This window comes from Salmo salar, unplaced genomic scaffold (genome assembly GCF_965601325.2).
Source record: "Salmo salar unplaced genomic scaffold, fSalSal1 ptg000129l, whole genome shotgun sequence".
Taxonomy (NCBI): domain Eukaryota; kingdom Metazoa; phylum Chordata; class Actinopteri; order Salmoniformes; family Salmonidae; genus Salmo; species Salmo salar.
This window is the reverse complement of record NW_027675318.1, coordinates 470,185-483,428: the sequence shown is the minus strand read 5'-3', so window position 1 is coordinate 483,428 and position 13,244 is coordinate 470,185. Positions and strand designations below refer to the sequence as shown.

The 13,244-nt window shown below is 43.5% G+C and overlaps 1 protein-coding gene across 1 annotated transcript; it reads left to right on the top strand.

Moving 5' to 3' along the window:
• Positions 1 to 11,140: 11,140 nt before the first annotated feature.
• LOC145866100 (E3 ubiquitin/ISG15 ligase TRIM25-like) lies at positions 11,141 to 12,969 on the top strand. Its single transcript, XM_082970966.1, has 2 exons — positions 11,141 to 11,803; positions 12,236 to 12,969. The coding sequence occupies exons 1-2, from the start codon at positions 11,207 to 11,209 to the stop codon at positions 12,434 to 12,436; spliced, it is 798 nt and encodes a 265-aa protein (XP_082827092.1). The 5' UTR covers positions 11,141 to 11,206; the 3' UTR covers positions 12,437 to 12,969.
• Positions 12,970 to 13,244: the final 275 nt, after the last annotated feature.

Here is a 13,244-nt window from a genome sequence, read left to right as displayed (position 1 = left end):
TGGACACACACACTCACTGGACACACACACTCACTGGACACACAGACTCACTGGACACACACACTCACTGGACACACACACTCACTGGACACACACATTCACTGGACACACACAGGCTTGACACACTGCACCTACTCACGCATGACACACTCAACACACACACACACTCAACACACACACACACTCAACACACACACACTCAACACACACACACACACACACACACTGGCTACACACATACAAACACACACACTGTCACACACACGCACACATACACACTGACACACACAATGGGCAAACACACACTAGACACAAACATAAACACACACTCAACACACACACACTGGACACACACACTGGACACACACACACACACACACACACTCTGGACATACACACACACTTGACACACACACTGGACACACACACACACACACACACACACACATACTGGACTCACACACACACACACTGGACACACACACACTGGACACACACACACTGAACACACACACACACTGGACACACACACACACACTGGACAAACACACACTGGACACAGACACACACACGCTGGCCACCCACTCAAACTGAACAAACACACATACACTGGGCAAACACACTGGACACACACACTCACTGGACACACGCACACACACTGGAAACACACACAAACACTGGACACACACACACTCACCAGACACACACACACACTTGACTTACTCTGGACACACACACACACACTGAACACACACACACACACTCACTGGACACACACACTCACTGGACACACACACTCACTGGACACACACACTGACACACACACACTGGACACTCACACATGACAGGCTTGTAATATTTTCTGATCTTTTACCACTTTGCATTTTTTATGATATATTTTACTGTTTGTGTTTGTACCACAGGAGGTTGGTGGGACCTTATTTAGGGAGGACAGGCTTGTAATGGCTGGAGTGGAATAAGTGGAATGGTATCAAACACGTGGTTTCCATGTGTTCCATTTCATTCACTCTGTTCCAGACATTATTATGAGCCGTCCTCCCCTCAGCAGCCTCCTCTGGTATGTACTGTCCTGTATGTGAGACAGCTCCAACAAGGAATTACAATGTATGTATTACTTTTAATACCTGCAAATGGCAAATAAACTACTGGAACTCCTTATGAATGTCTGCAACCGACAAGAGGTGAAAATATTACCGGAATATTCTGCAAAAAGTTGATGAAGACGTCACTCAATCCACCCAAAACAACATGCAGTCTTTCCACAAGACTCCCATGAAGTTATAGTGTGACGTTATGAGTCGACGTTAAAGTAACATTCTCACAACATACTGCACTTGTTTTATCCTGTTTTAGATGTATCCTCTGTTTAAACATTTAAACTCATACAATAACACTGTTAAAATACCAATGTGATCATTTCTTGTCTTTTATGTTGGAAAAACAAATTGTACAATTATATGTGGACATACGCTCCATAGTTGTACAAGTATACATGGTTATATTGTACTTTTCATAATAAAACATACTTGAAACAAGAAAAAGCATGTTAATAGTGGAAACAATTTTGTTATTGATTTTTACATTGCTTCTCCCTGTCTCATGTTGACGTTTGTCATGAATCTTGACCTGGAGGCAGAACTGTGCGATTTCCTCTAGATATGTCAGCTGCAAAGTCAGAATTGTCTGTGGAAAATAATGTTGTTTTATGGTCTTAATTTAAGGGAAGGATTAGCAGTGTGGTTGAGGTTAGGATTAAAATCGGACTGTATTACTTTGTGCCTGTGCCAGCTAGTAACCACTTTGCTGAACTGCCTCCAGGGCAAGATTCATGACAATAAATGCCAACCTGCCTACAGGGCAAGATTCATGACAATAAATTACAACCTGCCTCCAGAACAAGATTCATGACAATAAATGCCAACCTGCCTCCAGGGCAAGATTCATGACAATAAAGTCTTCCCCGTGGCTCAGTTTGTAGAGCATGGTGTGTGCAACGCCAGGGTTGTGGGTTCGATTCCCACGGGGGCCAGTACAATTTTTTTTTTAATTAAATGTATGAAATTTATACATTCACGACTGTAAGTCGCTCTGGATAAGAGCGTCTGCTAAATGACTAAAATGTAAATGTAAAATGTAATTCATGACAATAAATGCCAACCTGCCTCCCAGTCGTCTCCTCCTTATCTTTACAAGGCTGCAGAACATGCAAGCTAGTGATGTGGGGGTTCTCTCATAACCCTCAGTCCCCAGGTGGGTAGATGGCAGGTTGAATAAAGAGAAGCTAGTGATGTGGGGGTTCTCTCATAACCCTCAGTCCCCAGGTGGGTAGATGGCAGGTTGAATAAAGAGAAGCTAGTGATGTGGGGGTTCTCTCATAACCCTCAGTCCCCAGGTGGGTAGATGGCAGGTTGAATAAAGAGAAGCTAGTGATGTGGGGGTTCTCTCATAACCCTCAGTCCCCAGGTGGGTAGATGGCAGGTTGAATAAAGAGAAGCTAGTGATGTGGGGGTTCTCTCATAACCCTCAGTCCCCAGGTGGGTAGATGGCAGGTTGAATAAATAGAAAACAATAGGCTACATAAAACAATCCATAAATGTATCATTATTATGTAATTAACACAAAACATTAAGGACACCTTTTCTTTCCATGACAAACTGACCAGGCGTAACTCAATATTAGGAAGGTATCCTTAATATTTTGTCCACTCAGTGGCTCTGACCCTTTACGTAACAGTCAATCCTCTTTTCCAGGAAACCTTCTTTAAATTTCCCCAAATGTTTCCACACTGCTGCTCTCTCACAGCTGCTCCAGGGCCTCTTGGGTTGAGGAGTCATTCTCTTCTAACCTGATCACAGCTGCTCCAGGGCCTCTTGGGTTGAGGAGTCATTCTCTTCTAACCTGATCACAGCTGCTCCAGGGCCTCTTGGGTTGAGGAGTCATTCTCTTCTAACCTGATCACAGCTGCTCCAGGGCCTCTTGGGTTGAGGAGTCATTCTCTTCTAACCTGATCACAGCTGCTCCAGGACCTCTTGGGTTGAGGAGTCATTCTCTTCTAACCTGATCACAGCTGCTCCAGGGCCTCTTGGGTTGAGGAGTCATTCTCTTCTAACCTGATCACAAACAAAGACAAGATTCAAACAAATAAACATGATGGTCCAACATAATAGGGGGGGGTATAGGGAAGGTAGGGGAGAGGAGGGGGGTATAGGGAAGGTAGGGGAGAGAAGGGAGGGGGCTAGGGGAAGGTAGGGGAGAGGAGGGGGTATAGGGAAGGTAGGGGAGAGGAGGGGGTATAGGGAAGGTAGGGGAGAGGAGGGGGGCATAGGGAAGGTAGGGAGAGGAGGGGGTATAGGGAAGGTAGGGGAGAGGAGGGGGTATAGGGAAGGTAGGGGAGAGGAGGGGGTATAGGGAAGGTAGGGGAGAGGAGGGGGGTATTTGGAAGGTAGGGGAGGGGAGAGGGGACTTCCTCCATGTCAGGTAAGCAGCCTCCAAGTCTACCCTCACCAACTGACCAGACTGAGTGAGTTCTGAACATCCCTCTCTGTCCTCTGATGCTGCATCCAAGTCTTCTTGGGTCTTTCTGGTGTCTCTGTCTTGACTCTTTAGTGAGTTTTTTCAGTTCTTTCCCAGGCTGCCTGAAAAACACAAAAAGATGGCAAATACATAAGAGTTATGAACTATCAAAATAAAGAGAGTCCCACACTCCATATATAAACTCCCAGTAATTTATTGGGTATTTACCAACGTTTCAGCATCACTGTGCCTTCTTCAGGGTGATGTCATCAATACTTGAACCAGGTTATGTAGACAAACAGTGCAATTAGTGCAACCAATGACAATAGAGAGGGGTGTGTCATAATGATTAAGTTAATTACAATGAATTAATGAAACTGTTAAAAAAAACAATAGTTTATGGCATATTAAATATAAAAAAATAGTAGGGTATATTATATATATCCGGCTCTCCATGTAATCTGATTCATTATGATCTAGGATCAGGTCCCCTCTCCATGTAATCTGATTCATTATGATCTAGGATCAGGTCCCCCCTCTCCATGTAATCTGATTCATTATGATCTAGGATCAGGTCCCTCCTCTCCGTGTAATCTGATTATGATCTAGGATCAGGTCCCCCCCTCCATGTAATCTGATTCATTATGATCTAGGATCAGGTCCCTCCTCTCCATTTAATCTGATTCATTATGATATAGGATCAGGTCCCCCCTCTCTGTGTAATCTGATTATGATCTAGGATCAGGTCCCCCCCTCCATGTAATCTGATTCATTATGATCTAGGATCAGGTCATCCTCTCCATGTAATCTGATTCATTATGATCTAGGATCAGGTCCCTCCTCTCCAGTTAATCTGATTCATTATGATCTAGGATCAGGTCCCTCCTCTCCAGTTAATCTGATTCATTATGATCTAGGATCAGGTCCTCCTCTCCATGTAATCTGATTCATTATGATCTAGGATCAGGTCCCTCCTCTCCGTGTAATCTGATTATGATCAAGGATCAGGTCCCCCCCTCCATGTAATCTGATTCATTATGATCTAGGATCAGGTCCCCCCTCTCCATGTAATCTGATTCATTATGATATAGGATCAGGTCCCCCCTCTCCTTGTAATCTGATTCATTATGATCTAGGATCAGGTCCCTCCTCTCCAGTTAATCTGATTCATTATGATCTAGGATCAGGTCCCTCCTCTCCATTTAATCTGATTCATTATGATATAGGATCAGGTCCCCCCTCTCCGTGTAATCTGATTCATTATGATATAGGATCGGGTCCCCCCCTCTCCATGTAATCTGATTCATTATGATCTAGGATCAGGTCCCCCCTCTCCATGTAATCTGATTCATTATGATCTAGGATCAGGTCAATCCTCTCTGTGTAATCTGATTCATTATGATCTAAAAGGCTAAACTGATCCTAGATCAGCTCTCCTACTCTTTATGATACTGTCACAGGTGACTCCTCGAGATGATTTATAAGTTACAGGTGACACTGCATCTGGCATCAATGTCCTCCAAGAAGATGAGGTTGATGGTCTGGCCTCTCATCCCCTCCTTCATCTCTCTGCAGGTTCACTGCATTTGACAAACTACAGAAGAAGTACATCATTATCTGCACTAAATAACTAAATACAATTTACTAAATTAACTAAATTAATCAACACTGAAATAAAATACTGAAAAAGAAACTGAAAAAAACTCCTTATTACTGCATCCCACCTTTCAGCCTTTTTCATGTTCAGGAAGTGAAGCGGGTGGTCATGCTGGCAGGAAACCCCAACACGCCTGTCTCCTACAATTTCCTTGTTTGGGGTTTGGACCTGATGGCATTGTCTGCTTGAAATCCATGGCAACCCTAAAATATCTATAATAATATAAAGCACAATACAAGTATTATGTACTGAAATGCTTCCTTGCAGGTTAACTTCTTGACAATGCAACAACAATAGAACAAGTCAGTAGCTAAGTTTATAAAAAGAGTACTACAATAGTAATAAACCCTTCATTTATCAGTACCCTGAACATAGCTGGGTGTTTCTGGGATAGAGGGTTGATATAAAAGTCAGTACTACAATAGTAATAAACCCTTCATTCATCAGTACCCTGAACATAGCTGGGTGTTTCTGGGATAGAGGGTTGATATTAAAGTCAGTACTACAATAGTAATAAACCCTTCATTCATCAGTATCCTGAACATAGCTGGCTGTTTCTGGGGTAGAGGGTTGATATAAAAGTCTATATATTCAGCAATAAAAGTCTATATATTCAGCAATACAGTAAGATTCTGAGACACAATCACTTCCTATTGGTCAGCTGCAGGGAACCGCCCACGTCTCTGAGACACAATCACTTCCTATTGGTCAGCCGCAGGGAACCGCCCACGTCTCTGAGACACAATCACTTCCTATTGGTCAGCCGCAGTGAACCGCCCACGTCTCTGAGACACAATCATTTACTATTGGTCAGCCGCAGGGAACCACCCACGTCTCAGGAGATATGTATTTTAGGCAGTAAGTAAAACTGCCTAGGCCTTGGAGAATCTGGCCCAAAAAGACAGACCATCTGTTTATCTGTAATGTACTTATCCTCATACAGTTTATCTCCTGGATTAATCTTTGTGTTTTCCGGTTGTGTTGAGTGGGACAATGGAACATAGTGTTTAACATGATCCTATTGTCTATTGGCTTCAAGAAGATATTCACTTTATCCATTACAACAATCTGAGCCCCCTTATCTGCTGGTTTAATCACTATATTTCTAGAGCTTGATTTTTAACCATTTGTAAGGTTAAGCTGATAAACAGGTCTGGTTCTGAATAGTGAAAAGGGAGCCACATCCCTACGTATCAGAGTCTGTATAGTTTCTGACTCCAACTGAGGTTCCCAATGTGAGGGGTTTGGAAATAGTATCTGAGGAAAATCTGTTTCATATTCACAATGATCTGATAACTTCAATCTTCTATGATAGACGTGTAGATCCCCTCCGGAGCTCCTCCCAGTCCACCTGTTTAGGAGTTGGTATGAAAGTCAGTCCACCTGTTTAGGAGTTGGTATGAAAGTCAGTCCACCTGTTTAGGAGTTGGTATGAAAGTCAGTCCACCTGTTTAAGACTTGGTATGAAAGTCAGTCCACCTGTTTAGGAGTTGGTATGAAAGTCAGTCCACCTGTTTAGGAGTTGGTATGAAAGTCAGTCCACCTGTTTAGGAGTTGGTATGAAAGTCAGTCCACCTGTTTAGGAGTTGGTATGAAAGTCAGTCCACCTGTTTAGGAGTTGGTATGAAAGTCAGTCCTCTTTCTAGAACCTCACTCTCGGCTTGGTTGAGCCCATTGGGACATTGCTGGTCAAGACCTCAAATGGGTTGTGAAGTAGTATGGACATATTGATGGAACAAGGTCACTAAACTGGTGGATAGACAGGGTAGATCCAAGAGCCTCTGCTGTCATCTAGAGGGGGTTTCTCTGTACTGCTTGACACATGGAGACTCTATGGAGGCCCAGTGCAAGTGCTCAAAGTAAGGTCCAGACAATTGTTTGTCAGGCTGGGATCTATAAAGCAGTATGTTCTTCAATTAGATGCCAACTAATATTCATACAGGGACAATAGGTGGGGCAGGAGGAAGAATGGTGGTCCTGATTCATACAGGGACAATAGGTGGACAGGAGGAAGAATGGTGTTCCTGATTCATACAGGGACAATAGGTGGACAGGAAGAAGAATGGTGGTCCTGATTCACACAGGGACAATAGGTGGACAGGAGGAAGAATGGTGGTCCTTATTCATACAGGGACCATAGGTGGACAGGAGGAAGAATGGTGGTCCTTATTCATACAGGGACCATAGGTGGACAGGAGGAAGAATGGTGGTCCTGATTCATACAGGGACAATAGGTGGACAGGAGGAAGAATGGTGTTCCTGATTCACACAGGGACAATAGGTGGACAGGAGGAAGAATAGTGGTCCTGATTCACACAGGGACAATAGGTGGGACAGGAGGAAGAATGGTGGTCCTGATTCATACAGGGACAATAGGTGGACAGGAGGAAGAATGGTGGTCCTGATTCATACAGGGACAATAGGTGGACAGGAGGAAGAATGGTGGTCCTGATTCATACACGGACAATAGGTGGACAGGAGGAAGAATGGTGGTCCTGATTCATACAGGGACAATAGGTGGACAGGAGGAAGAATAGTGGTCCTGATTCACACAGGGACAATAGGTGGGACAGGAGGAAGAATGGTGGTCCTGATTCATACAGGGACAATAGGTGGACAGGAGGAAGAATGGTGTTCCTGATTCATACAGGGACAATAGGTGGGCAGGAGGAAGAATGGTGTTCCTGATTCATACAGGGACAATAGGTGGACAGGAGGAAGAATGGTGGTCCTGATTCATACAGGGACAATAGGTGGACAGGAGGAAGAATGGTGGTCCTGATTCATACAGGGACAATAGGTGGGCAGGAGGAAGAATTGTGTTCCTGATTTTCACAATTCCTATTTTTTCTTTAGAGCTTCAGATTGAGATTGTTGTTATTCTCCAATATGTTTTTCTTCAGTGTTGCACTCTGGGTTCTCCAAGGGGAATACTCCCCCTGTTCTCCTCTTGACAGTTGTAGCACCATGCTTTTGCTGGGAATTGTCCACTGTTGGTATCTAGTTTTAGCTGAGTCCTCAGTCAGAATCCATGTGGTTCATTTCAAAGTTTCTTAAAAGATTAAAAGTACATTTAAAAAAATGCGCTCCTGACATTTCATCACAATAGGCTTCTTCAGACAATGGACAATGGACAAAAAGTAGCCAATCAAAAGCGATGAGCAGCAGCAGCATCATCAAACCAGCGAGGCTGCCGGCAAGCCCAACAGTGATGATGCTGCCGAGCTCCAGTTAGCTCCGTGTCCAGAGTCTACCCACCCTTCCACAAGCCCAACAGTGATGATGCTGCCGAGCTCCAGTTAGCTCCGTGTCCAGAGTCTACCCACCCTTCCACAAGCCCAACAGTGATGATGCTGCCGAGCTCCAGTTAGCTCCGTGTCCAGAGTCTACCCACCCTTCCACAAGCCCAACAGTGATGATGCTGCCGAGCTCCAGTTAGCTCCGTGTCCAGAGTCTACCCACCCTTCCACAAGCCCAACAGTGACGATGCTGCCGAGCTCCAGTTAGCTCCGTGTCCAGAGTCTACCCACCCTTCCACAAGCGCTGTCAGGATAATGTCTCCACAGCCCCCTCCACCCCCGACTGTTCCTGAATATCTAGGAACAGAGGAACCATCCCAGATTAGACTAGAATCCTACCGTAGACACAGGTTTTCTGTCCACAAACCTTCATTTAATAACAACTGGTTCATATGAAGAGAGTGTCTGGAATACTTGTTACTGAAGATGTGGCATTGCTGGAAGTTCTGTGTGGGGTCCATCTATTGTTCAACCCCATTAAAATGACCATAAAGTCTATATAGAACCTTTAAGTTAATAAGATCAAACTGAACTAACTGCTATCTTGAAATGTTGAAAAAGTGTTTTTAAATAGGCATCCTATCATTTGAAAATTAGTTGAAAGGCTAAGTGATTCTCCTTCTGACAAGAAGTTGACAGCCTTCAAACATAGTGCAAAAGAAGTGGGCATGAACATAGAATATTTTTGGGTAAAAAAAAAAGAATATTCAGCTGTCTTTAATAAGATCAAACTGAACTAACTGCTATCTTGAAATGTTGAAAAAGTGTTTTTAAATAGCTCAGTCTTATCACTCAATACGAGTCAAAATCTGTCACTTCCAGGACTGCTCATTTTGTCAAAAATGAAAAAATGAAAAAAATAACTACTCACAGCTGTGTTAATAGACCCAACTCAAACATCTGCTATCTTGAAATGTCCAAAAAAGGTATTTAAATGGGCCTACCAGACATCTTCTTGAGAGAAGATAAGGTCAGGGATCTCTCTGGTCACCCACAAAGCCATTTCCTCCTTTGGCCGTGTCTCCTTCCAGTTCTCTGCTGCCAATGACTGGAACGAACTACAAAAATCTCTGAAACTGGAAACACATATCTCCCTCACTAGCTTTAAGCACCAGCTGTCAGAGCAGCTCACAGATCACTGCACCTGTACATAGCCCATCTATAATTTAGCCCAACTACTTCTTCCCCTACTGTATTTATTTATTTATTAATTTATTTTGCTCCTTTGCACCCCATTATTTATATTTCTACTTTGCACTTTCTTCTACTGCATATCTACCATTCCAGTGTTTTACTTGCTATATTGTATTTACTTTGCCACCATGGCCTATTTATTGCCTTTACCTCCCTTATCTCACCTAATTTGCTCACAATGTATATAGACTTATGTTTTTACTGTATTATTGACTGTATGTTTGTTTTACTCCATGTGTAACTCTGTGTTGTTGTATGTTGTCGAACTGCTTTGCTTTATCTTGGCCAGGTCGCAATTGTAAATGAGAACTTGTTCTCAACTTGCCTACCTGGTTAAATAAAGGTGAAATAAATACAAATGTATATACTGTATTCCAGTCCTGGTTCATCCTATATAACTACTGCTGTCCACTTCATATGTATATAGTGTATTCTAGTCCTGGTTCATCCTATATAACTACTACTGTCCACTTCATATGTATATACTGTATTCCAGTCATGGTTCATCCTATATAACTACTGCTGTCCACTTAATATGTATATACTGTATTCTAGTCCTGGTTCATCCTATATAACTACTACTGTACATCTACTATTCTTCAGATATACTACAGATGTACTCCAAATTGTCTATGCATCACATCACAGTATACAGTGTATATATGTATATATATATATATATATATCATTGCTTGTCCTAATATTTTCATTGACTTCTGCCCTCTGTGAGCTGGGAACACAAGCATTGTTAGATATTACTGCACTGTTGGAGCTGGGAACACAAGCATTGTTAGATATTACTGCACTGTTGGAACCAGGAACACAAGCATTGTTAGATACTACTGCACTGTTGGAGCTGGGAACACAAGCATTGTTAGATATTACTGCACTGTTGGAGCTGGGAACACAAGCATTGTTAGATATTACTGCACTGTTGGAGCTGGGAACACAAGCATTGTTAGATATTACTGCACTGTTGGAACCAGGAACACAAGCATTTCACTTCACCCACAATAACAACTGATAAATATGTGTATGTAACCAATAAAATAAAATGTGATTGTATTGTTGAAAGTGTTAGATAATTCTCAATCCGTGTTGTGTCTTGTCTAAGAACAGCCCTTAGCCGTGGTTCTGTATAATAGCCATATATCACACCTCCTCAGGACTTATTGATTTATAAGGCATTATAAAGGTGATTAAAATAATGATACATACATACTTCGTAGAAAACTGTTACCCTTCATATATTCTAACAACTCACATTTTAAGATTCATTATGTCATTTGTTCCATGTTAAGGGCTCTAACATTGGAACAAAACTATTTGTCTCCCTCTTGATGTTGCTTGCAGTTCCTCTCTCTCTTCCTGCATTCCTCTAACCCCTCCCTCCCTCCCTCTAACCCCACCCCTCTGGCAGAACCAGGAAGTCCCTCCCCCTCCCACAAACTCTCTTCTGAGGAAACGAAACTGATCTGAGTCTCTGTGTCGTCTGTCTGTGTGAGAGTGAACAACCGTCCAAATGGCTCAACAGGGAGTTCTGCTGGACCAGGACCAGTTCTGTTGTTCTGTCTGTCTGGATCTACTGAAGGAACCAGTCACCATCCCCTGTGGGCACAGTTACTGTAGGAGCTGTATTGAGGGCTGCTGGGATCAGGATGTTCTGAAAGGGGTCTATAGCTGTCCTCAGTGCAGACAGACCTTCAGTCCGAGGCCGACGCTGAGTAAAAATAACATGTTGGCTGAGGTGGTGGAGAAACTGAAGAAGACAGGACTCCAGGCTGCTCCCCCTCCTGCTCTGTGCTATGCTGGACCTAGAGATGTGGCGTGTGATTTCTGCACTGGGACCAGAAAGCAGAAAGCCCTCATGTCCTGTCTGGCGTGTCTGGCCTCTTACTGTGAGACTCACCTCCAATCTCACTACGAATTTCCTGCTTTGAAGAGGCACAAGCTGGTCAAAGCCACCGCACAACTACAGGAGAAGATCTGCTCTCATCATGACAAACTGCTGGAGGTTTACTGTCGTACCGATCAGCAGTGTATCTGTCTGATGTGTACAATGGACGAACATAAAGGCCATGATACAGTGTCAGCTGCAGCAGAGAGGACTGAGAAACAGGTAAGACCAGAACAACTTGTTGGTGACTGTCTGATAAACAAAGAATTAAAGATACAGTAGGAACTAAGGCTGTTTGAATATGAGATCATTGAAATGAAATGGATCCTCAGCAGAACAAATATGAACACAAACCTTGAGTATATAGATATGTCAACCCAGATTCTCCAGATGTATCACCATGTTATAATGTCAAACACTATTATCATTCTGAATGCCCTTTTATGAGTCCAAAGTTCAGTCTCAACCTGTTGATACATGTAGTCCTACCATAAAAACTATAATCATTCACATAGCAACAAATAAATATCATTTAGTAAATGGACCATCCATTTTTTAGACCTTCCTCTCTATGGGCCCTATGTCACATTACTATATTATTGATCTACTGGACTAATAAAGCTTGATAGCTCATTGAAGAGTGATTATCCACAGAGGCAGCTGGGGATGAGTCAGCAGAAGGTCCAGCAGAGATTCCAGGAGAGAGAGAAGGAGCTGAAGGAGCTCCAACAGGCTGTGGAGTCTTTCAAGGTGAGTATTGTTGACCAGAGGAGACACACCATTTCACCTGTCTCCTCCAGTCAGAGAGAGAGAGAGAGAGAGAGAGGTAGAGGGGCCCCTATCCAATCCCACTGACCCGACTGTTGGGAACAGGTTGTCACTGCTGAGGCAGTGAAGAAAGTAGAGGAGGATGGGTCAAGGCTGAGGGATCCTGAGAGGATCCCTGTGAGTAGTAGATCTGTGACAGCATAGAGGGATGGGCCAACCAGTGATATATGCTTCAGTAAGGTTGGCTTCTTAGTGTTCATAGCAATGGTTATCAACTGTACCGCAGAAATGGAATGTAAATCACAGAAAAAAAATATGTTTTGGTGGCAGCTGCAGAGAAGTATTTGGTCATACTAGATTTGACTTCAGAAGAGTTCCAGGGTGTGTTGAGTGGTGGTGTCCCGTCCTCCCAGGCCGTTGGCCTGGTGCAGGAGCAGATAGGGTCAAAGTAGTGGAATGGGGTAGTGGGTTTTAATGAGTGTAGGGTTAGTTGGCCTGGTGCAGGAGCAGATAGGGTCAAAGTAGTGGAATGGGGGTAGTGGGTTTTAATGAGTGTAGGGTTAGTTGGCCTGGTGCAGGAGCAGATAGGGTCAAAGTAGTGGAATGGGGTAGTGGGTTTTAATGAGTGTGGGGTTAGTTGGCCTGGTGCAGGAGCAGATAGGGTCAAAGTAGTGGAATGGGCTAGTGGGTTTTAATGAGTGTAGGGTTAGTTGGCCTGGTGCAGGAGCAGATAGGGTCAAAGTAGTGGAATGGGGTAGTGGGTTTTAATGAGTGTAGGGTTAGTTGGCCTGGTGCAGGAGCAGATAGGGTCAAAGTAGTGGAATGGGGTAGTGGGTTTTAATGAGTGTAGGGTTAGTTAGAAGGGTGTTTTTTAGTATTATCATAATTTCCCCTT

Excerpts from the sequence above, each read along its gene's own strand:
- LOC145866100 (XM_082970966.1), top strand. The coding sequence starts at position 11,207 with ATGGCTCAACAGGGAGTTCTGCTGGACCAGGACCAGTTCTGTTGTTCT. Across the intron at positions 11,804-12,235 it reads CAGAGAGGACTGAGAAACAG|AGGCAGCTGGGGATGAGTCA; the intron begins GTAAGACCAGAA and ends GATTATCCACAG.